This window comes from Liolophura sinensis, chromosome 8 (assembly GCF_032854445.1).
Source record: "Liolophura sinensis isolate JHLJ2023 chromosome 8, CUHK_Ljap_v2, whole genome shotgun sequence".
NCBI lineage: Eukaryota > Metazoa > Mollusca > Polyplacophora > Chitonida > Chitonidae > Liolophura > Liolophura sinensis.
The window spans coordinates 3961522-3987576 of record NC_088302.1 but is presented as its reverse complement, the minus strand read 5'-3'; the positions used below and the strand labels follow the sequence as shown (position 1 = coordinate 3987576).

Sequence of the window (26055 nt, the reverse complement as noted above, 5' to 3'; positions counted from 1 at the left end):
GCATACTGCCAAAATGCTGCCGGCACTGAAGTATCATGCCGAAAGCATCAGACACGACACCCCACCCTGTCACATTCTACTGACAGCGGGCCAGCCAGTTATGTTACTCTACCCTACTAACGCTGAGCGCGAAACATAGCCGCAACAATTAAGTACCATGCATTTTTAAAGTCTTTGGTGTGGTCCGGCCCGGGTTTGATCTCAGGTCTCCCGACGCTCTACTTCGAGGCGGACGCTGTAACCATTAGGGGCGGTCTTTCCCATAAATCAGTATTCAGGTCACAATTATGCCCCTGGTACAAAATGAAAGACAGTTACGTATATTCCCTGTCATTTTGCCATTAACCTGTGTGTTGTCTGTTCACGGTCCGTGAAGCATGGCTGATCCTAGAGTACGATTCGAAGAGTCGATGAGACAAATGGCACCACTATAAGCGGTTTAATATCAAGTATTAGTGATCCTATACTACCATTCCACAAGTCAATGTGACAAATCGCACCACTATAAGCCATCTTACATGAAGTATCGGTGATCCTGTTTTACCATACTAGTCGATGTGACAAATCGCACCACTATATGCGGCTAGAACTTTCCTTTCCCTACACCAGCATACACAGCTATTTGTGTATGCTGAGGCAGGGGCAGGTTAGGAAACAGGGGTGGGGTCAGTTTGGGAAATTCAACTCTTCATTACAGAGAATGTCCGCTGTTTGTCTGCTGCACTGTTACACATCGTCAACACAAAGGCCCTATGAGATGGTCAATTGTGACATTCGGTTTTCCCGGTGTGAGAGCCAAAGGCAATTCCGCGATATTACCCGGAACTTGACGTCGCCCATGAACACCGGTCGAGGACATCTAATCCATCTAGACCGCTATTCACCTAACCGGCTTTAGGTAGGCGAAATGCAAAGTAGGCGAAACGCGAAAACTAATTGTTGACACGTTAACGTTAAGGGCTCTGCCGACAAGTCTTAGGGTCGTGCCAGCGTCGAGGATACCGATGTTGCGATCTCGTTGGTTTTGTGGCATATGTGGCATCGTGCCTAAGTGACAGAAGTTGTACCGTTCGGGTGACCTTCTGTACAGCCAGGGACGACCTTACAGATCACTGGACACTATAGATAGGGCCACAACTGCCTGACGAGTCAAAATGGTGAATAGGATTGAAATCTATACATTGGTTTTGGAGACTGGAATGTACACTGGTGAAGGGGTTTCCTGTTGGCCATCCCTCGGTACAATATTGACAAAAATCACAGAATTATGTTGCGAAATATTGCAAAAACAAAAGTGTTGAGTTTATATTTTTCTTCAGTATAGTAACTGTATAGGACAATAATTTTCTCTGGCCTTCAGGTTCATGCGAAATATTTAGATTACATTTATGGTCGATAAAGACATGTATGCAACGTATCAGTGGACAATCCTTTGAGGGTGGAGGTGGGAACACCCAGTTAATTCCTCAAGGGAGCAGTCCTTCCAACTTCCAGATAATAAATCAAGGGGGGCATTTTTGCGATAAATGGCTAATCCCTCTAATGGAATCGTCGCATTTTTATTCTTCCCCTATTTCGGCTTAATTCATAGTACTAGGAGGCGTGCATGTTATTACTTGTTAAGCATTTACATGAACAGTTTAAATAAGAATCTAACAGAGGTAAACTGAGAAGAGGCCGGATTTCACAGGTTAGCTGTGACTATTTGTCAGATATCACCCAGTCATTGCCGCTCTGGTGTTACTCTGTGCTGAACGTATTTTACATTCCCTTACATTGGGACATTCGTCTCGACCACAGACTGTTCTCTTTGATGGATACCTATACACCACGTCTATGCACAAGGAATCTGCTCATAGATTTCTTCGCACTTGCTGAATGTCACTAACATGGACAGAAGAAACTCACCGACACGTATAATCCATTCATTATGAAAGCTGTCAGAATATATGGGTTTTAATGATAATATCCCATCATCTCACTTGTGAGCTTCGTAGAATTATTTCACGTATATGAAATGGAAGTCTCCTGGATATGAAGGGTTAACGTTTGCTGACAAATCTGTTTACGTTCACTTGTCGTTATGTTTGAGCGCCAATATTATACATGAGACATGGCAGAAGTTTCAGAATTTCTACTGTTCACACAACCGACTTTCTCAACACAATGATACATGTACATGTCATCATCACTTAGAAAACACCTGAACAATGACGTATAAAAGAGGATAAGACAATGTCTGTGATTTTCGCGCCCATTATCCATGGCATTGTTGTAAACAGTCTATGATACAAAAATATACTTCTTCACAAGACGGAATGAGTCTGTTCACATAGGCAAAATACAGATAATTAATTGCATAGCAAAAGGACAAATCTTGTCACATTATCCCCTAGTCAACAATAACCGATGAAATCACAGAAGTTCATGCTGCACTAAAAAACAGCTTTACATGCAGAAAAGACGTCCACTACATCAGACCTAATTGGGAAGAAACCATCGTCCCAAAAAAATCACCTCAGCTTTCAAAGATTTTTGAAGCTTAAAGGAGAAGAAAACTTAAAAACATGACACTACAGGCTGAAAAAGAGCACATTTTTTTTCTATCTGGTGGTACCTGCTGCATAATTTTGCGATTTTCCCTCGCCATACACGTAAAGCCTAAAAACGGCAAAGCTGGCATAAATAGCTGAATCCATCTTTAACACCCTGGAATTTATGCAGAGGGTGTGCTGCCTCTCAGTCAAAGAGAGCCATTAAAACTGCCGGCTTGTCCGTAAATTCGGAACCTACGTCCAACATTCCGGTTTCCCGATTGTCAAGCGGAAAACGAACTGTACTGTTCTCTACCTTCTCGGAAGAAGGGTTCTACCTGAAATGTACGAACTGCACTTCGGCGGTTTCCGACGGCAATTCTCATCCTAACACAGAAGACTTCAGGACTAGTTCTTGGGCGGAAATGGAGTCCCCTACAGCGGATGTTGGCGCTGACTTTATTAATAATTTATCAACTTGAGGTACATATTCGAATTTTTTATGGCATGCACTTGCGAGGAAAGACATACTCTTTTCAAAGGTATTTGACTGATATTTAAATTTTCTTCCCCTTTAACAGTTAAATGTATTACATTTTTATTACGCAAATGAAGATTTCTCTAACTATTCTCTAAGGAGGAACCTCACAGCACATAATTTTTAATAACAATTTTACAATAAAAATTTTTACCAGTGGACAACTTGTCACTGAAATTAATAACCATTAACATTGTGGATCCTTAGATCCTTCACAATAACAAAACAGAAACTCTTAAAACTGGCAACAGAATCAGTTCCAAGGGCAGCATTTACAGAATAACCCAGGCCAGTAGAAATACTCCTTACAGCGCATGTGCTGCTTCCGAAATTTGCTTGACTTCTCTGTCACCACTGGACAAAATTGGCCAAACTTGTCCAACACTCACAGGCTTGTTTAGGCCTAACCTCAGCCACAAATGTTCTTCAGCAGTCCTGTAATCTGTAATCAAGCATTAATCAAGAAAATTTTGTCAGGTGTCCGCAGGATCATACTCTGCATAATTTACCACGAGAATATATGTATAACAGGTATTATTAGAAACAAAGTTTGAGACAGAGTTTTTTGTTTTTTGACATTACTTCCTGCCTTATCATGGTGATTCCTGTGTGACCTCCATATTGTTCAAGGTTTCCATACAAAATTTAGCTAGAAATCTGAAAAACGTAACATACCTATGTTTGTAGTCAATATAAGGTAAATAGCGACAAAGTTACAATAAAACGGGAGAGCTCTCCGTTTTGATACCTCATCAACATGCATCTATCGATCAAAATGTAAACACTAGCTCCAAGACTTAGGAGTTATATGTACATGCCACACGATTTAAGATTACTGCACCTACAGTAGCTTCCAGTACCAGAGGTATAGTTAGCCTTGTGCTGATTTGGTCACCGTTTTGAAGGAATTTCTACAGATTTTAGACCCTTTATTGTATGCAAAATCGAAGTACTGTGCACACGTTAGAAGTGTCTCCATAACTTTGTGTTCAAATCTATAATCTGTAAAATGAGATAACATCAAAATGTACGCCATGTCAGTAACTTGCTAAAGTGTGAAGAAAATAAATCAATAAATAATTAAAAGGAACTGGGCATTTCTCGAAAATATCAGATGACTACCTATTGGGATACGTAAAAAAACCAGTGAGTGAGTGAGTGCTTGGGGTTTAAGGTCGTACTTAACAATTTTTCAGTGATATGACGATGAAGGAATCCTTTGAGTGCATGTAATATGCCTCCTTGTTGCAGGACGGATTTCCACCGGTCTTTCATCTAGTGCTGCCTCACTGAGACGCTTTACCAAAGGCAAGCAAGGCGCCCCGCCTGAGCCATTATACTGATGCGGGTCAACCAGTCGTTGCACTATTCCCTTCATGCTGAACGCCAAGCGAGGAAGTTACAACATCCTCTTTTAAAGTCTTAGGTGTGACTCGACCCAGGATTGACCCTGGATCTACCGCTGTGCTGTGCTGTCAGGGGCTGGAAAAAAAAGAAAAAAAAAAAAAAAAAAAAGAGTCTCACCGTCACAATGACGGAAGTGGAGTTGATACCATTATAAAGTGATGCCATGTTCACGTCCAGAGGTCAAGGCCAGGCAGCTGAACAGGAATACCATTGCGAATTACTTAATATGTCTCACTTTACAAATCACTGTATAGGGAAATATCTGCTTAAAACTACATATAAAACCTACCACAAGCAAACTGAAAGTTATGTCTAAAAACACACTTCGCTAAGCACACCTTGATTTCAAAATGTATGATCACACTAGAATAACAATAAGAAAGAAATAAAAACCTTAACGTCCCGTTTACGGCAATATTTCAAATAGCACGTTCTTAAAAAGTTCTAATGAACAATTATCTTTAAAACTTTTTTAATTCTCTAAGATACTAGTATCTTTATCTCCAGTTAATCCTTCCCACTGACTGCTCTGAGTTGAGGGCACAACAACTAAAGCATCACAAAACAAATCTGACCGCACAAACAGAACTTGACCAAAAGCTATCTTTCAACATGCTGGCACCTACACGTATGAAAATAGGTGCTGTTCAATAACAATCCACTTGAAATATTCTTGCAAGGATTTCCCATGCCAAATGTGATGTAGCACACTACTCTAAATAAATTCTTCTGTCTCACAGATGTTAAAAGGAATACAGAACTGCTGCATAAGCTAAGCTACACTATCAGTGTTGAACATAATACCACTACCAAAAGCGCGGAGCCTAATTTGCACTTAACTGACCTATGACCTAGACATCAGCTTTAAATCAGAGTCTCCACTCACCAGGTATGAAGTTACACTTCAGACTATGATCTGATTGCTTTGAACGTGATTAACATGAAATAATCTTACAACAGCTGTTACTTTGGCACATTTGACTGTACCCCAGGTGTAATAAAATAAAGTCAGTATTGCTGTTCCTGAGTAATAAACACAACATAAATATCATGAGCTAGGAGTATGTTTACACATGATGATATTTGAAATGTTAAAGAACATTGCACACTGTTTTGATGGAGACGTCTTATGCTTTGTTGGCCCTACTCTTTGTACAGGTACTGTCACAAAGTCCTGTCAATGAGTGGTTTCCAGAGTTCACCATTTGAAGCAGGAGCTGCAGTTTGCTGACTGGGTTTTTCGGAAGATCTGCTGTCCCTTTGGAAGCTGCTGACAGTTCGGTACTAGGCTCACCTCGCGTAACCTCACCAGCAGACTGGGAAATAGCCACACCGGACCTTCCTTGTGCACCATCAAGCACAGGTTGGCTGGTATGATTGGTACGAGAGCTTTGAGTACTCACATAAGAACCTTGTCCTGTCCTTGCAAGTTGATCAAAATGACTGCTCCCTAATATGCCTTCTGATACAGCTCCACTGAGACACAGCACATCTCCTGGGGAATGCTCGTTTTCCAAACGTGCATTGACATGGCTTTCTATCGTGTAAGGACAAGGAATGTTGACATTACAGATCATAGTCCCTGTGAGAGAGGGGTCTGAGAAGCGAGTTCGTCCCACTTTGCTGCCGTAAGGTACGGTTCCACTGGACACTTTCCCTAGTGCACCTGTGTCACTTGTACATGTAACTTGACTGTCTGGACACGACAAAGGTTTACCAGCCTCTTGAACTGGAACAGATGTGTCCATGTCACCAACAATAACACAGTGAAGATCTAAACATGGTTCAACACTACAACTGACAGATTTGGCTTGAAATCTCCCCGAAGGAATCACATCAAAACAGTTTTTCTCAAGATCTTCTGAACGGGTTAAACTGAGAGATGGGTCGGAACACTCAAATGTCCCAGTGTCCTGTGGGTAACTTTCAACAAGGTTTTGGTGAACACGTTTCCCATCAGGCCATGCGTCATTCTGCCTGTTCGACGTCTTTTTCATCTTCTCCTGAACACCCGGGGGTTTGAGAATCAACCCTGAGAGATCAGAGGTCTGGGGTTCTATCAGACTACTCCACACTGGAACATGAGCCCTATCACTCTCATTTGACTCCAGTGATTCATTTGGGGAAGGTTTTGTCTGACTGGAATCCAGATTGTCACTCTGGCAGGGACCAGTTTTAGCCGGTTCCTGAGATTGGTATTGTCCAGTTCCAGGGATGACAAAGGCAGTGTCACGGGATATGATGCTTCCTCGACCTGCTGCAATCTTCTCCCCAGGCAGATCCTGTCCTTTGGGAGACCCAGTGGCCTGTGCCCCTTTATCTGTAGAACACTCGGTGGAGAGATTTCTCGGTAATGGTTCTACTGGAAGCCGTTCTTGGTCATCACAGCCTGGTGGTATTAGATCTGAAATAAAATTCAATTTGGGTTTCAAACAATGAATTCCAAGCTGACAAACGAAAAACCATTTGTACTATCTAGATGTATTATCTCACAACCGCATGTAAATGCAGGACGTGAACCCACGTATTGCAATTATGACAAGGTGTTCCATGAAAAAGTTATTCAAAGCTGTCCGAGGAAAGTCTTCATTTGTTTGCTTGGTATTCAACATTCTACTCCAGAAAATTTCATTTTGACATATGACAGTAGTAATTTTTATGTCTGGATGAAATCAGAAAAAATCATAATACATTTTTCAGAAGAAAGTAACAAAAATTTAAACATTTTCTAGGACTTGGATATAGAAAAGATACCTGATTTTGGTTCTGGTTTGCCTTTGTCCAAAGATGATGGCCCTCCTTGGTTGAAAAATAACGATTTGTCAAATGTTCGGAAATTTTCCACAAAACCATTTGGATCCTTGTCAATCTTATGAGGTTGGTTTTTAATCTTGGATTGGTAGGTGAGATGTGAAAGATGATTGAAGGTAACTGGCAACAAGTGACTGGATTCCTGTGAGACAGAAAACAGAAGTACATTATGTGGCTGGATTCCTGTGAGAAAGAAGTCAAAATGACATTTAGTGGCAGGATTCCTGTGAGAAAGAGAACAGGATTACATTTAGTGGCTGGATCCTGTGTGAGAAAAAAAACAGAGATAGATGCAGTGGGTGGATTTCTGTGTGACAAAAAATGGGAATGCATTATGTGGGGGGATTTCTGTGTGAAAGAAAACAGAAATACATTGAGTGGGTGGATTCCTGTGAGAGAAAAAAAAAAGAGAAACATTAAATGGCAAGATTCCTGTGTGCACAAAACAGAAATACATTGAGTGGGTGGATTTCTGTGGAAGAGAAAACAAAAATACATTAAGTGGGTGGATTTCTGTGTAAGAGAGAATGGGATTACATTAAGTGGCAGGATTCCTATGTGAGACAAAACAGAAATACATTAAATGGCTAAATTCCTGTGTGAGAGAAAACAGAATTACATTACGTAGCTGGGTTCCTGAAGCTTCTAAAATGTTCTCTTGTGAAACAGTTGTAAAACTGACACCCATATCTGAGTTCCCACTTGTGTAATAATGAGGAATGCACAACACACTCCATTCCATATTTAGATGCAAACTTTAGTTCATGGAGAAGAAAATACCTGGTACAAAATGAAGAATTGGCATAACTTCATCAGTCACAGCACAAACATACATATAAGGTCAGCCAGAAGATCTATCCTGACTACCAAGAGGGTGATTGCAGCAATGTGTGTGCAGTTTACATGTCAGTATAATATACATGTACTGTTTATCACTGAATGTGCACTGACAAAATACTGGACTCTGAGCAATGAATCTGTGTAATTTTTTTCCCTTTAAAACACCATGCATTGACACACACTTAGGAAAGTATAGACCACTGTAACTTATAGTTAATCACCTATAGTCCTCCATGAAATTTGATGTGATTTACAGTAAATCACATGTAACTTCATCAGTTATTAACCCCCCTGTACTTCAGTCTGCACACCAAGGAGCTTAGTTTATGATGATTTACTATGAATGCGACTCTCACATGAACTGACAAGGTCTAAGAACAAAGGGAGATCACCCAGAGCCTGGGTCTTTAAAAGAGATCCCCAATGACTTTGTTTTCACAATAATTGTTCCCTAGACATAATATTTATGTCATGTTAGTCTGTAAACTGAATTTTGTAAAAGTCAACTAGTTCCATTAAAAAAAAAAAAAAAAAGTCTGATCATCATGCCTGTCTTGTCGACCGAGGAGCCCTGGCCGGGTGATGTCATGTCTGTAAGATCTGTTGAGGATTACGTATTGACAAGTCCTGCAAAGCATTGCCGAATCCATGCATTAGGCCTGCCCACTGTGTGCTTTTCCAGAAGCCATCGTATAACTTAATTTATGTGTACACCTCATAATTAGCACCCAGGAAATCATATAAGTAAAACAGTTTAACAACAAATATTTAGAAAGAGTTGTGTAGAAGGAATTATGGTAGTATCTGTGAAGAATTTGGCAAGGTTTTGTAGTCCAATTGAACTTTTTATAGCCAAGTCAAGTGATATAGGCTATGACACGAGGGATCCGTGCAGTACAGCCAGCGGATTGTGAGTTGCAGTGACGACGACAGCCTGTCACTAACACCGGAGAAACTAATAATGGAACTAATCTTTTATGTTTCAAAAAAGTGTCACCCGCAAAATAAATAAATTTGTATTCTACTGAATGGAAACAGCGCTTGATAGCACAGAGAAATGCCAATTTAAATTTTGCCTAGGTTTGCTTTAGGGGCTTGATGAGGTGTGAACTGAGCTGGAGTCGCCCTGTAACTTCGTGGCCATTGTTGGGCAAAGGCTAGCAGCTCCCCACAGTTTGTGTCACAGCCTGCTGTTTTACACAAGCAAGTAGCTAAACAACTTTTACATTCTGGGAGTGAAAGTCTGGACATCTTTTCTTTTTCCCTTGTTTTTGGGGGGGATATTGTAAGGCTCGTCCTTCCACCTTTTCTTTCAGAAGGTATGACTCATACCATTACGACAGAGTTCCCTGTAAATCAAAGGGCGTTTTTAATGAAATCTGGCCCATATTTTCTCACTTTGTGGCATTTATAGGATATGTATGTAAGTCTACAGTATCCTGCCTTGTGTTATTGGAGTCGCAAGCCACACTTGAACATGGAATAATCTCAAAATTAGCTGTAAAAGTATAGTGATTGTCTCCTGTTCTCTGTGTTATACACAAAACGAAGACCCAGATGCCTGCAGCGAACGTACCACAGTGGAGTAGTCGAGTAGATTTTTTGATGTTTGATCACCAAATTCTGTCGTTATTCTTCTGTTGTTGACATTTTAAATAATCCGAATTGATGCAGGGGACATCAAACCACCTACTTGCAGTTTGGAAGGCGCAGCACTGGGATCTACTTCAATGAGTAGATGAAAACATGTACACACCAGGTATCACTTGGACAAAAGTATATTAATTGAATTTACAACTTCAGCAAAACTCAGGATCCAAGGCAGATGTACAACTTACAAGCATATGGTATCGGCAACATGATGAACTCATACTATAAATAACAATGGAGATTTCTATCTTCAGTACCTTCATTTTCTGTGCCTCAGTACTGGTGGCATCTCTGACGTTGTTGAGGAAGATGTCCACACCTGCTGTGTACTCCATCATCATCTTCTCCATGAGGACGCGCCTCAGTTCCCGCAGATACACCACATCCTTGACAGCAGCATCCAAGACCTGCGGAGATGCCGGACGCTCTGCCCAGAATGCACTGTCTTCCTGTCATACGGGAACAATTTCAATTCGCAAATTACATGATAAACTTTACCGTGAGTGACTTAGAGAATCGCACAGCACACTGGCATAACAATTGTCCTTTAATGAAGGTAAGACCGTGCAAATGGCCACACAAGCTTCACTTATTCTCACCAAGACTGGTACAAAGTAAGAACAGAGAAATCAACAGATTCCCAGTCCATCTCTCACAATGAAGTTAAGGAACAGGACTGGAGTATGGTACTCTGTGTATTGCAGGTTAATGTCATTTTACAGCAGTTTTAGAATATCTAGTGTTAAGCGGGTCAAACTGAACAGTTCAGACATTTACATGTAGCTGGTTGTGAGTGCATCTCACCTCGACACATCCTTTCCTGACTCTCCTAATGTGGACATCAGCTCTTGACAGCGGCAGGTAATCCAGCAGTACTATGGCTAAGCCCTGGACATACCGGGGCCAGTCGCTTCCATGGCTGTTCCGGTACACAAACACGTCGGCTACCTGAATGGGGAATACAGAACATGTACAAATTTAGGTCATACTAACCATGTGTCAATATTTCCTGGAAATCTGAACCAAAGCCTTTGAAGCAAGTTGTGTTGGCAAATTCACACCTGTATACCTGTAACCCAAAAGGGGGGGGGGGTTAACTTTGAAAATATTTATGCAATATGGCATGGAAATAATGCATGCTTGAGTTTTGATCATGGGGAAGACATATGCAATGTCTGTACACCTGCAACACACCCCTCCCCCCTCAGTCACCTTCAATCATACTGTTAGAGGGGTCACAAAAACGATAGGCTTACTGTGCACAATGTGAATGAAAATTAACTGGGGATTCAACAAATGAGAAGAGGGTATTAATTAATGGCAGTATCCTCTTACCTGTGTGTCAAAGATGTTGACAAGGTTGACTCCGTACTTGTGCCAAAGCATGTCTGAGGGCAACCTGCAGTTGTGCATTACCTGAGAAAAGTACAGAAAAGTATTCACATATCTATGATTCCTTACATGTACCCGATTCTGACATTTCAGACCTTGAAATAAGGAAATGGAACGGGAGTGGGCAGTGAATCACTCCGTACAGTTTGCTAAGGGAAGTCTCTTGGGAGCAGTAAATCGCTCCATGTCGTGAACTAAGGGGAGCTATGCAGACGTGAATCACATGTACCTGTCTTACCTGAGGAAAAAATGGGACCTCAAATACATGTAGTCTTAGTTGAAGTACACAGTGAAAAGGTGTGGACATGTAAAAGGAATCTCAATCCACGACATCATTAAATAATGACACACTGACAGGTAGAGATACCAAGGCTTGGCTCATCAATGCATACAGGTAGAGATACCAAGGCTTGGCTCATCAATGCATAAAGAACACTGACAGGTAGAGATATCAAGGTCTGGCTGATCAATGCATAAAGAATATCTCAATTATATTCATCACAACAAGCCTTAACCGTAATAATTAAAACTCATTTAATCTTTTTGTTTATTGTTTGTGACGATCCTCAACTGGACATGTATGACTTCTTGGCAATACACAAAGACACAGGAAAACATGTACTTAGTGACTGAAAAATCACATCATTGAAGAAATACCAATGCTACATATTTGTCATTGTAACAGCAAACGCCATGACAGTCATATAATCTTACTGCCTGGTGACATTGTGCTTTGTCACATAGTTTGTCCAACTGATGTATGTGTCGATCTCTCCACATGCTTTCCTGCGGATTCTACTGTCTGCTCTGACTTTATCAGAGTATTCTACTTTATCAGAGTATTCTACTTTATCAGAGTATTCTACTTTATCAGAGTATTTCCTGCAGGTTCTACAATGTACTTTAGTCACCAAACATGCCCGTGTACATCACTCATGCCACAGCCAATGTCACTCACGTTCCACCCCAGAAAAGTGGATAAATTCACAAAATTTCCCTTGTTGCCTCTCTCAGTTACAATGGACGCCATCACGATATTGTCTTCCAGTTCATAACATTTTCAGTGAGCATGAGTCTCTTCTCAAAGTGGCAAAGCTTCCAGATTGTCAGCTGTTCTGTATGTGAGCAAGTCTGCATGTGTTCGATACGAGTGTGTCCGGACATTCCATAGAATTTTTGTTTCGAAATCTTGTTTAAATGAATGAAATAAATACTGAACACTTTACAGCAAGGGGCGCGATGAATAACTCTCTCAATGTAAGGTTTGGGTGCGCAATTGCGAGTGAGAGCGATTGCACGCCTTTCGCTTCAAGGTCTGCAATTCATATTACAGATCTTAACACCATAGTCAAAATAATTCACCTTTTTAACCTTGGAAATTGCTACGTGTATGATGCAAAGCTACAGCTGATGCCTTAAGATCATGACTACATCAACAAGTAACCACACTGGTCAGAGAACTGAGTACATGTTACATGTAAACACAAATCAGACAGATAAATAAATTACTGGTCAGAGGAACAGTCCTAACCACTCCACAGAATCTTAACAGCAAGGACTACGTTTGTCAATATGGTTGTGTCATAAAACGTCACCAATCCCATTTTCAGATGTATATTTAGAGCAATGTGCAGTAGTGTTGGTCATTTGTGACCCTGTACTCTACAGCATTTCACTGTGGTACTTAGCATCTTGAAGACAAATTTAGTAGTAAGATAACAGTATAATTATGCACCTTGAGAATGCGTCCATTTTCCAGAATCTCCTTCAGGCCTTCAGAAAAGCACTGAGGTCCCATCGTTTTCACATCAAACAGAAAAACGTGGTCAGGAGTGGCAACCTGAAGAAGTAAATGAGCAGTTCATTCCATTGATTAAATGCTTCCTATCACATCAAGATCAGGACTTCAAATTTGTACAAGGTTTACATGTGCTAGTAACACATACCTGATATAACCAGAAGTCTGTGGTAGAATGAATTTACAGTGTAGGTGTGCAAATCACACTCCTCGTCTTTTGCAAGTGGTGTGATAATCACAAACCTGCTCAAAAGCTAAGACAAGAGCTTACCCCTCAGTGGATGGTCTAATTTGTAGGTCTGGTATTGCAATCATCTCATTACTGATGCTGATCCGGATTACTGATTAATACAGAGCCTATTGCACAGTGAAGGTCTAATATCATAAATATTTTTCGAGTGAGATGAAAATGATAACTCACGAGACACAAGTTTGACAATATCATGATAATTTGACATCACAATTTTGTGTACTTGGACAAGTTTAAGCAATGTTTTCAGCTGTAGGCTTTCACAGACTTGTGTACACAGTGTGACGTCACACATGGCATCTTGTATATGTGGTGTCTTGCTGAGTGACATAAGAGTGATGAAGTCAAATGAACTTGTATTAGGACGTCATTCTGCCTTTTTTTCACACTTTGTTTTTTGACGTAAAAAATATTGGCACATACATGCTCTGTCAGCCAAAAAAGAATTAACCAATTTGGGATGTGAGTTTCTACATTGCAAATGACCGTGTTTTGGTGTGAATATTACAGTGCACATGACAAGCCTTTCTCAGGTCAGAGTTCATAGTTGACTGGTTACCTTCACAACTTCAGCACTACAATCATAATCAGGGTAACTTTAACTGTCATGCAAGAAGTTTTAGGTCAACGACAGCAATATTCTTACAAGAAATATAACCAGACAGAAAAATGTAACGAAAATAAGCTTTGGGCAATTACTGTCTGAGAGGTACATGTAAGAACAGGCTGATGAGACTAGAACTTGGCAATTATGAACACCTACCTGGAGCCAGCAGAGTTCTCCGCCCCTGCCAATCTCTATCCTTCCAGAGCCACTCCCACAACACAGTGCCCCGCAATATGGCTCAACTGATAACCCAAATACACACTATAAACGACCAGCCACAGCCACACCTGAACACGTCTTTTCTTATGTATTTCTTCCAGTTTTACAAGTTCTGAACAGTGTTGAACCGTTGAACAAACCAATCCATAATACATTTACATTACATTATGATGTGAATTTCACCTCTAGTTGCTCTATAGGCCGATCCATTGATAAAGTAATATTTTTGTCTTTACAACATTTTATATCAAACAATATCTAAAGTGTAATTTCAAGTAAGTGTAATTCACAACAAGAATTGAATGCCCTGAAAACTATAACAAAAAAGGCCTCTACAATAGGCTCTACTAAAACTCCAGTATGTTCATCCAATCACATTTTCTGGGAGGTGGAAATACAAGCATTACACTGAAGGCCACAACCCTTACGTATAGTATCACTTTACCCACAAAATATCAATAAAGTAAAAATGTGAAGTCCAACATGGTCATGGTTGTACAGCAGGCACACAGAAAATCCACTGCAGTAAACTGAGGTACTAACCGCATCTGAGAAGAGCTGTTCTCTAACTTTGTCCAGCACAGTAAAGGCAAATCTGGACCTGCCCTTCTGCACGGCTTCCTGATCTATCCCAGAGTCATAGTCAGACTTTGTGCTACCTGAAGTGGTTAAAACAGATTATACAGCATCCTCTTAGTTCTCAGCCATGTCAAGGAAGGTAACACTTTGACGACAGAGACATACTTGGACGCTGAAGCTAGCTTACTTAATTACTACAAAGTATTTCAATTTAGGGCTGTCTCAAAACCAGAAAGGGAGAAAATGAGCCTCACCTGGAGTGTTACACCTGACTGTCTCGTCATCCTCACCACTGGAGGTCTCCATGGGTACACCCTCATCTCGCCTTCGTAGATTCTTCAAATGAGGAGGCGTGTATTTATGTCCTTTGTCCAAGATACTCTGGCCTTTTCCACTAGTGAAAGATAAAATAATCAGAAAACATTTCAAATTACATGTAGACATGCGTCATATCCTCATTTAGATCAAAAAATGATATTACTCTCCTCATGTAAGCACTGTAGCCATCCGTCTACTACAGTGCCTCTGCTGAAAGAGCACCCAAATCAGATACAGATAGCTAATAAACATTTCAAATTCAGTTGAAAACTAAATGTTGTGGTTAAAAAAACTCAATACTCTGTTTTTCTGGTACAAATACTCAAATTTTTGGATAAAAACTGAATTGCTTTCAAAACTATACATGTAGTGATGAGCCGTCTACCTTGATCACCCGCAGCTGCATCCGTGACAAGCAGCTGCATCCGTGACAAGCAGCTGCATCTGTGACAAGCAGCTGCATCTGTGACAAGCAGCTGCATCCGTGACAAGCCGATATTAAAATTAAGCTTTAAATATATACAAACTATGGTGATTGAGCTTGGTGGGTATAAAACAAAGTGGGAGTTTGTTCGTATTTAGTTTGATCAATCACTGGTACGCCCGGGAAAAGTGACAGAAAAGTAGATACAGCACTTGCTGGCTTCCAGCGAATGTCGCTTTGATACATTGGTCACGTGGACCAATGAGTGAGCTTCTAACAAATTATGAACTGTATACAACAACGCAATGGCTGTTTGCCAGCTATACGTAATGGTTATTTGCAGTTTCTGACAGAGCTACAGAGGATGATTAAAATCGAAAACAATCCAAGACTAATCATGTCGCCTGACTGTTAATCTGGCATGAATGACGGGCTCTGATAATGGTGAATTTACGTTTTACATTCAACTGCTTAAAAGGTGACAGGTCACTTTGCCAGCAGATTATAAGTAGGGCCTACTCACTCTACAGTCAAAGGCCGATGCCAAAACAAGTGACACCTCTTTGAATGCTGCTCATAATAGGTGCGAATGTAGTTTTCTTACATAGTGATAATCCATCACCCACTGTTTTAATCTCGGATCCAGCTTACAAGAGTTAGCTACACCACAGGAAACAAAAGAGGGTTATAGCCAGCCTTAATATCAGTTGACAATACCTGTTTGACATGCTTGAGTAATTTCGGCCATATTATAATTATAATAAATCGGAAAATTAAAGTTTTAAGATTTTTTTTCCAGTATTTCCTTCATTAATTAAGCGAAAATTAATTCCTGTGAACACACTTTTGAAGTAAATCTGTGAAATAAAAATAATTCACAGTATATACCGCTGATCAGGATATGCCTTGTCTTTGTTGTTTGTAGTCCTATATAGGCCCTATAGGTTTATTTTTTGTCTAATATTTGCTTTCTTCTTTTAAGAAATTAATATTTTTAACAACCAACCACTGAACATGTACAGTTTATTTCATCATATACCTCTGTGTAGGATTAGCCTTATCTCTGAATTTTGCTCATGTCTACTTTTGATATAATGTTTGTTAGTTCCTTTCTTTCCTTCAATATAACAACAAACTACTGAACATGCATCAGCATGGTTTATAACTGTTTTATTATACAATGTATATCTCTGGTCAGGATAATATACTTGTGAAAGTATCCATACATATCAACAATAAAATCATGATCAGAAATGAACCTCAAATGAAATTAAACTTTCTCTCCCTCATGTATATATATATATACCGGTATATCACATATACTTTCACATTCACAAAATTACTGGTCGCTAAAGTGAAATTAAACTCAACGCCCAGATACAGTCGGTGTTTAAAATACAAATAAAATCAATCTGGACCAGAAAAAAAACTCAATATTGAGTTTTTGGTTGTAAGAATTTGGACTTGAATCCCTGTTTTTAAACATTCCCTTCATGTATTATGCTGGGGGTGGAAAACCTCGTAGCTTTTACTTCTTGAGACAAATACCCGATACTCATGTCATTCTGTAATAACGCAAAAATACTTAATATTTGGACAACTGTGTTGCTTTAAACTTCATTAGTGACTTTCATTCAAGACAATTTTGACAAACCCAAAATAATATCACAGATAAAATCTCACCTTCTCTTGTCCTCTGCATGATTTGCTTTGATCAATGGACCCTCTTCCAACAAATCCACTGTAAACAAGCAAATATGTGTTCATTACATCCATCAGGAATCAAGATCAAACTCATAAAATGTGCACTGCACAGCAATTCCAGTGAGCAGAAATCAAATGTGTTAAATGTCTAAAACCATGATGTAATCCAACTGCAAAATTCACATTTAATAACTTTGACATCTGATAATAGAAAAGGAGCATTTCAGATTTTAATTCATGGCTGTCTAGGTGAAAAGATATATATATATATATATACTACTATATTCGATGTCAATAGGTAAGTATCAAGTCACATGTTTACAGCGCACACTTTTTCAGATGATATACATACATGATTCAAGTTCATTGCCATAAAAGTTCTGCAGCCCTTGTAATCTTTTCCCTGAACTCACAACGACCACTGAAAATATCAACACACAAACATAAACTGTAACGCAACAGACATCAGGTGATATTTATTTCATTTATTCATTAAACCTGTATTTTACACACAATACAGTTTTCAACATGTATACACATATGTATACTTGAGGTTTCACATTGTGCTTAACAATTTTTCAGTCATATGACATCATGAAGTCAATCAGTCGTACATATTTATATATTTATTTATTCATCAGGTGTTTTACACCATACTCAAGAATATTTCACTTTATACAATGGCGGCCAGCAATATGGTGGGAGGAAACTGGGCAGAGCCCAGGGGAAACCTACAACCATTCGTAGGTTGCTACCCAGACCTTCCCACATACGGCAGGAGAGGAAACCAGCATGAGCTGGACTTGAACTCACAGCGACCTCATTGGTGAGAGGCTCCTAGGCCATTAACGCTGTGCAGGCGTGCTAACCCCCGCGGCCAGGGAGGCCCCATATACATAATAATATATGTAACATATAATATAAAATATATAATTTGTTGCCCAAATTTGTGGCAGATTTTGTGCTATTTTCTTTATTTCAACAGTTGTCTAATCAAAAGGATTTATCCTATTGAATTACTGCTTGGTTACTGAGCAGGGGTTTACAGGCTACATAGACAAACATTAGCAGGAAACTAATGAACATTTGGCAGGGGGGTATATTCACAGCAGGTAATCCTTGCACACCTATATCCGTAATATCTTAAATCCTTCCCTTCTCCCATGACACACCACCTTCACAGGCCCAGAACCCCATGTTTCTTGGAATCTGTTTGGTCACTGCTGTTGAAGGATTTCACTAACACCAGGATTTCAACTTGGGCCTCAGCAGCCGAATTCCAGCACCCTACCGGCCTAAAGGGAAATTCCCACTTGCTACTGCTAGTATAAACACTGGAAAGCTGCTCCAGTTACATGTTCAGCAGTTAACAAAAATTAATTTAAGAAACAACTTGTGGGGCCCTAAATTGCCACATGCAAACATTCAGATAAGTATTTCCTCGCTCTTATTTTTGTAAACACTATATTGCTAGTTGTGCGAAAATATGATTTTATGCAACTCAAACAGGACCAATTCTAGCTATCTTTATTTCCCTCTGAAGCTCCATTGTAATACCGAGTCCATCCCCTCCGCTCCCAAAAATCGTCGCACTACACGTTTCTGAACTCTTCAATCGATTGAATCATGGAGGTATATATATAGAAGCAGGAATAAATCAGGCTGGACATCACAGGCTGCCTGGCCGCGAGAGGGTTCATTCAAAGTACAAAGGCATAGCGGGTATGTCTGACTGACTCGCTGAGCTGGCTGGGCGAGTTGTGCCTCCTTTAGTATATACCGCCATGATTGAATCGATCTCAAGGAGGTCCGCGCTTACAGCAGCCTACCTTACATGTACTAAACGTTCTTTTTTATGTCCTTCCCTACTGAACAATACACATTTACGTTGTGCTTACAGACTGCAATGGAAATATAATAGCTATCTGGAATATTGCAATGCCAAAAAGTTGAACCCACCCGTAGGTCACGTGACATTCCAAAATGTCTGTCTACCGTGAGGCGCTGGGAACCGCAGCATTTCTAGCAGTCGATGTAACCACAACGCACCAAGTTACTTAAGTTTCATCAGTGAGTGTAGTAAATTTAGAGGTGAGTATTGGTGATGCCATCGGAAAATTACATAAACATGAGCAGAGGAGGTGATACAGGTCGTGATGAGTGGGTAGGAGATCGGAGTTTGAAATCCGCGCCATGTTTTATAACAGGCGTTGGTGGATTCGACGTTAGAATATTAAAATAGTACATGGATGGAATAAGGTCGTCAGTACTCAATGCGATATAGCTTATGGTGACAGTTTACCTCTTTCTAAAGACAACTTCTTATTGTTAAAGTCCACAAGATGAATATTGCCCTCATAAATCCCATCTTCAGTTGAAATCCGGACTCGCGCACCAGCATAGCCAGTTGTCGCCATGTCTACTGCCATTCAGTCTTCCTACATGCACCGCTCCCAGAAACAAATAACCTCATTTGGAGAACAGACGGCAGTGGACTTCATAAACTAAATGGACTGACTCTTTATCATATAATTATGACATACATTAAATATTAAAAAGCTCTGAGCTAGTGTATGATTTTCCAGATCCTGGTTATATACAGGACTAGTTAGCACAAAACCTCTCGGTCCGAGTGGATTTTCCGCTATGCCTATATTTTCCTAGTGACGACTGATGTGACATACTTCTCACAGCGCATAGTTGGCTCTCTACTGCTGCCACCACTGGAAAACTTTGTACACAAATCTTGAAAAATGCCAATGTGAAGCACGTGTCAGAAAACTCTGTCTCAACCTTAGTTTCTAGTACTACATTATGCACATACATTCTCTTTATATAAAGTGTGTATAACATGATTCTGATAAAAACAACAATTTAATCGATGATCGATGCTGGTTGAATAGTTCCGCGCAAGAACACACTCATCAATAAAATTTTATCATTTTAATGAGGTACTTATTGTGCTGGTTTATTACCTAGAACAAAGTCAGGATACAAGCAGCTTTTAACTATTATGGATACAGCTACTGCATTTCTGGAAGCTATCCCACTAAAACAGATAACTCCTCAGATATTTTGTAGTCTGTTGCAGTTTTTCGCCAGGTATGGTTTACCACGGGTCACATTTTATGTCAGGCTTATTTTAGGAAGTTACGTGTCATATGGGGATTAAGCAGTTTAAATGCACAGCTAACAGTTTCAAGGGGCTTTAGAAAGATACTACCAAAGCATGAAGAGTTCTCTACAAGAACATAATATGGAATACCCTGAAGTTTGTGACATAAAGATTCCATTTGTATTGTTCACCACTAGGGATACTTCTAATGAGTCCACTGGGTTTAGTCCATTTGAGTTGGTGTATGATCACGAGGTTAGAGGTCCTTTAGCTTTGATGAAGGAATGCATCTTGGCCCAGGAAACAGAAGGAAACTTATTAGTACACCTGATAACAGGAATACAAAGAGTACGTGAGTGAGTGAGTGAGTGCTTGTGGTTTAACGTCGTTCTCAACAATTTTTCAGTCATATGACGACGACAAAGAGTACGTCACATTAATATACTCATGAAGTATAATTCCTGTGACACAAGTCAGTCAGTAGCTATGGCTAGCACAGTAGTAAATCAGGTAGAGGAGACTGGTGAGCCGTCTACAACATGTACTGAGTCCAAAGAGCCAAGTAGAATTCATGTTGATTTGTTTGATCTAAGTTGGATAACTCCGGTGTACTGAGCAATTTAGAAGTGTTAAGTCATCTTTCTGATATTTGTTAGTTGCTTGAGACTTATCCTAAGATATGTTTGGATGTATCAGGTTGTACTTATGCTGCAGTGCATTATGTACATGTAGGTGGGGCTGTACCTGTTAAACAGCACCCTTATAGAATTCACCATGCAAAGTTAAAGCTTGTTAACCAGGAAATACTGTACATGTTAGACAAAGACATTATAGAGCCAAGCCAGAGTGGCTCTACAAAACAATTGTAGTTTTCCCTAATTAGTAAACCCCATGGTTCCATATGCCTATGTGTAAATTTCAGAAAGGTTAATGCTGTAACCAAGACGGATTCTTATCCCTTTCCCTGTACTGAGGATTCCACTGATACAGTAGGAAATGCCAGGTTTATTACCAAGCTTGATCTTCTTAAGGGTTACTGGCAGGTACTGTTAACAGATAGGGCTAAGGAGATATCTGCCTTTGCTACTCCTTCAGGGCTTTATCAGTTTCTTGTCATGCCATTTGGCATGAAAACTAGTGCAACAACGTTTCAGAGGTTAGTCAATAAGACTGTAGAAGAGCTGGAATTCTCTGCAGCCTATGTAGATGGCGTTCTTATTGTGAGTGACACAGGGAAAGAACATTGTAAACATCTGGAGACAATATTGTCTAGATTGTCTTCATTACGTTTAGTGATTAATCTTAAGAAGACGGAATTTGCCCAAGGACAAAATGACATACCTCGTTCAGCTTAAGTCCAAGCCATACTGGATTTACCAGTGCCTACTTTTAAGAAAGACATTCTTAAAGTGCTTGAAGTGTGTGGTTTTTACCGCAAGTTTGTGCCCAATTTTAGGGATGTTGCTGCTTCATAAAACTCAGTTGCTTAAAAAGAATGTCAGGTTTATATGGACAGATAGTTGTCAGTCAGCTCTTGATAGGTTTAAGGCCATTATATCTAAGCCTCCAATTTTGAAAGCGCCAAATTTCAGCTATCCTTATAAGATGGCAATGGACGCTACTGACAGTAAAGCTGGAGCTGTTTTGCTCCAGGAAGGAGAGGAGAGGACAGAACAGATTGTTAGTTACTTCTCTAGGGAGTTACATAAACATCAAAAGAATTATTCCACCATACAGAAGGAGGCACTAAGCCTTGTGCTGGCTGTACAGCATTTCGAAGCGTATTTGACCAGTTGTTCTGGTAATGTCACTGTGTATACTGAACACAACGCTTTGGTGTTCTTAGAGAAGTTTAATAACAAAAATCAGAAATTATCACAATGGTGTTTGACTTCACAGCCTTATGCTCTAGAAATTGTATATATTGCTGGTAAGGATAACATGGCTGATATGCTGTTCAGAGTGTGACTGACATTTGTGTAGGTGTATTTTGTATATTTCTGCGTGTATGTGCATATATCCGTAAAAACATTTTGTTATTATTGTATATGTGTTATATTTAGTGATTGCAAAAATCACCATACTTATGTACAGTTGACTTTCTTTAGGGGTGTGGGGGTGAAGGTATACGAACACAGTCTTTAAATATTGTATTAGGTTTTTTTTTATTTGTTCTTGAGGGAGTGTCTGACCTACTTTTTTTCTGTGTAGGTTACCGACTGCGCTGTAATTGAGACGAGCATCCTGGAGGCTTCAGTCTTTATGAGTTTAATGCCATTGTATATAGAGTATACATTCTGGAAATATGTATCAGTGCTGTAAACATGTTTACGATCAAACCATCCATAATTTTCTTTGCATTAATCCACAAATATTAGCGGAGTTGTGAAGCTTGCAGTCATTTACTCATGTCCACTTAACTGTGGATTCTATATTCACCTGGACTGACTTGCCCTTGGAAGCCGGAATAATCCATCTGGATTTGGATGCAGTCATCAGTGAGAGACCATATATTTTTGTAATTAGCAGTATTGTTTTGTACATTGTCAGTTGTATTGTTTGTCTATTTTGTTCAAATATATGTATTGAACTTATTTAAGTGTCTTCGTGTTTCTTTGTTTGATCTTGTGTGAGGGCTATCGCTCATCTGAGATTTAACCAAACCAGTTGCTTCTCATCTTTACTCTCCGGTAGTGGTACCCTTACATACTGACATAGTACAGTACACCGCTGCATTGACTCATTGTCACTCCTTAATACCCCAGTGGGTTCATGTTTAATACTGACATGAACTAACTCCATGATACCCCAATGGGGCCTTGTGTTAATAGCTATGAACCCACTGGGGTATTAGAGGCTTTCAGTGAGTCCATGTAGAGGTGTATTATGCTATCTCAGTATCAAACATGAACCCACTCGGGTATTAGGGGCTTTCAGTGAGTCCATGTAGAGGTGTATTATGCTATCTCAGTATCAAACATGAACCCACTGGGGTATTAGGGGCTTTCAGTGAGTTCATGTAGAGGTGTGCTGTGCTATGTCAGTACTTAACATACTGACTATAAAACCTATAACTCTACAATTACCCAAAACAGACACATCATTAACCCAGTTTTCCTCTCTATGTTGCCAGTGGGTTCAGGTACCACTTGTGTTACTAAACACATGAAGAACATGGACCATATCTAACTGCTCCATATCTTATGTGCCCGTGAGCTACAATATAACACTAGTATATCAATCAGGTTGCGTACGAAAAGTTTGACACAATGAACATACAGAACCATGTGGGAAAATGCTAAAATGGTGGTTCTTAAGTTTCCACCCCACCCCCTTTACGGGTTGGGTGGAAAGTACCTCAAAACTAAGTTTATGGTCACGATCGCATAAGAGGATGAAACTCATTTTATACATTCATTATGACAACCTGATTACTAAAATCTAATTCTTTAATTCCCAGCTCATGCACTAGCCATTTAGGAACGGTTTAATTAACGCTCATAATGACTTATCGGTCATATCTTGTACGAGGATATTTTTTTTTATCAAAAGACTCTTTTAGACGTGCTTATTATAAAATGGTAATTCCTAATTTCCAACTCCACACTAGAAACAATTTGAGAACGAGTCAAAGGTCAATATTTGGGCTAAATTACCTTAAAACAAGACAATCGGTCAGAAATGAGAACAAGGACGAAACTTTTTTTATACATTCCTCAAGACAATTTGATAATTAAGTCATAATTAGCGTTAATTAGACTGTTCTTATGTGGTTTAGTGCATGAGCTGGGAACTTAAGAATTAGCTTTCAGTGATCAGGTTTTCCCAAGGAATGTATAAAATGACTTTCATCCTCATATGCAATGTGACCGATAAAATTAGTTTTGGGGTACTTTCTACCCCACGCCTACAGGCCTGGGCACGGCTGCCGCACTTAAGAATCACCATTTTGGCGTTTTCACATACAGTTCTGTATGTTCAATGTGTCAAACCTTTCATACGCGACCTGATCGATAAACTTCTGCAAGTTCCCGGACAACATATATCATTCAATGCAGACACTACCTGAACCAATTGAATCCCCAATCGTGGAAATCAACCGGTAAATATTACCCTAGTCTTCAGAACTCCCCAGTTACATGTACCCACCCTTATTTACAGTCTAAGCAAGTGGAAAAGTGCAGAATCGACAGAGGCTGCACAGTCTCGTGCAAAGCGTACGTCATTCTAAATTTGAAGTTCCTGTTACACATCGATCTTGGAATGTTGTAATCTGGGAGATTTCCTCGTCAATTTTATGTCATTCTGCCCGAGAAGATCGCCTTAGCAAAGGTCTACCAACCAAATCGCCATGCATCCAAACTACCCTTGCACCTGTACACAATTCGAGCAATTTTTCAAACAATTTGCTGTCCACCCTACGCTTGAATCGGGAATTCCCGTTTCCTTCCGGTGTCGTTGAGTATATTCACCATTTTACCTCTCAGAACATACAAAACTTTCCAAGAAAATATTCAACTTGGTTTCACTTGTGCGCAAAGAAAAATATCCACAGAAGGTTTACCGGAAGCGTCGTTTAGTCTCTCACGTTTCTGCATTTGAAGAAGGGAGCTTAGATATGTGCACTGGTAACACTACTGACTGTCAGCCAACCAATCACGTAACACTTTAGCAGGAATCTCCACAGTCACCCTGATATCAGACCGTTCCTCAGTGAGCCTTATCACTAGGCTATTCAAAACGGTAAACAACATGTAGGTCCTACAGCTTCATTTACCTACACACACACACACACACACACACACATATATGTATACAGCTTTGCTAGCGGTAATTTCAGTGCCGCCTAGGGTACATGATTTAATTATTTACTTATTGCTGGACCACTTGGACTGTTGGAGAGTATCGGCCACAGTTTAGGTGGTACCTAACGCCAAGGTTACGTAGGCCAACAACAACAAGAAAATGTTTACAATACTCTGCGATGAGAGTAGAAATGTCATACATCAAAATGTTCCCCTTCTCCCTAAGAAGACGTATCTTCCGTCAGTTTGTATGAACACATTAAGACAATTATCTAAATGAGAAACACAACTGTTTGCTCACTGGTCATCAAAACTGAAGAAGAGAAAACTTAGCGGTAGTTAGGGGGAAACAGAATTAAGTAGGCGAACATGTAACCCCGAAATACTCCCAACTCCTTATCTTACATTAGCGTCATTGGTATTCTGTGAGAGGGGTCGGAAGTTGGGGATCACGTGACCACCCTTTCGTATCTAAAACAAAATGGCCGCATAATGTAGCAGCAGTATGGATTGACAGCAAATTGATGGCTAGCGGTCCAGTATATATAAGCCACTCTTAGACCGAGGTCTCGGGCTAACTGTGGACAACACCAGTGTGTTGAAGATAGCACACTGAGAACCAAAGAGTGCGGGGAAAGTAAATGCTTACATATATTTCTACACAAACCTAGCCACATAGAGCTACCACCAACCTTACGTTTGCAACTACTAAGTTGGGCTTATTAAATACTGAGGAGGAGTACGTGATGCACTAACATTGCTAAAATAAAGAGCACAACAACAACTTTGACAGTTTGCGCTGTTGTAATTAGCCCACATTGTACACTGCTGAACTCAAATGGCACAGACTGGCAAGCGTAATTCACAGATTGGCGAGCACTGTTTGGATTAATTATGACGCGTATAAATTTTTACTTAAAAAATAGTAAAAATAAGTGAGCTTACATCAGCTGAGGTAGCAACACCTTCCATTGAACTGAAGTTACATGTGCCACTGATCGACCCGAGTGCCTGAGTAAGAGCTGCTGTGATTGGACGAAACAGCCAGGTTTGTAAGATACGAT

General features: G+C 39.9%; 1 protein-coding gene across 1 annotated transcript; it reads right to left on the bottom strand.

Annotated features, from left to right (window-relative positions):
- Positions 1–1485: 1485 nt before the first annotated feature.
- LOC135472430 (piRNA biogenesis protein EXD1-like) lies at positions 1486–19488 on the bottom strand. Its single transcript, XM_064751928.1, has 14 exons — positions 19374–19488; positions 17424–17492; positions 17051–17108; positions 14880–15019; positions 14590–14705; positions 13984–14088; positions 12908–13012; positions 11116–11196; positions 10585–10728; positions 10038–10229; positions 7234–7432; positions 5883–6883; positions 4597–4673; positions 1486–3514 (listed from the first exon to the last, which is right to left on the bottom strand). The coding sequence occupies exons 1-13, from the start codon at positions 19486–19488 to the stop codon at positions 4647–4649; spliced, it is 2352 nt and encodes a 783-aa protein (XP_064607998.1). The 3' UTR covers positions 1486–3514; positions 4597–4646.
- Between the last annotated feature and the right edge of the window lie 6567 nt (positions 19489–26055).

Coding starts and splice junctions, on each gene's coding strand:
- LOC135472430 (XM_064751928.1), bottom strand. CDS start 19,488: ATGGCGACAACTGGCTATGCTGGTGCGCGAGTCCGGATTTCAACTGAA. Junction 17,493..19,373: donor GAAGTTGTCTTTAGAAAGAG/GTAAACTGTCAC, acceptor TGATATTTTCAG/TGGTCGTTGTGAGTTCAGGG. Junction 13,013..13,983: donor GAGAACTCTGCTGGCTCCAG/GTAGGTGTTCAT, acceptor TTACTTCTTCAG/GTTGCCACTCCTGACCACGT.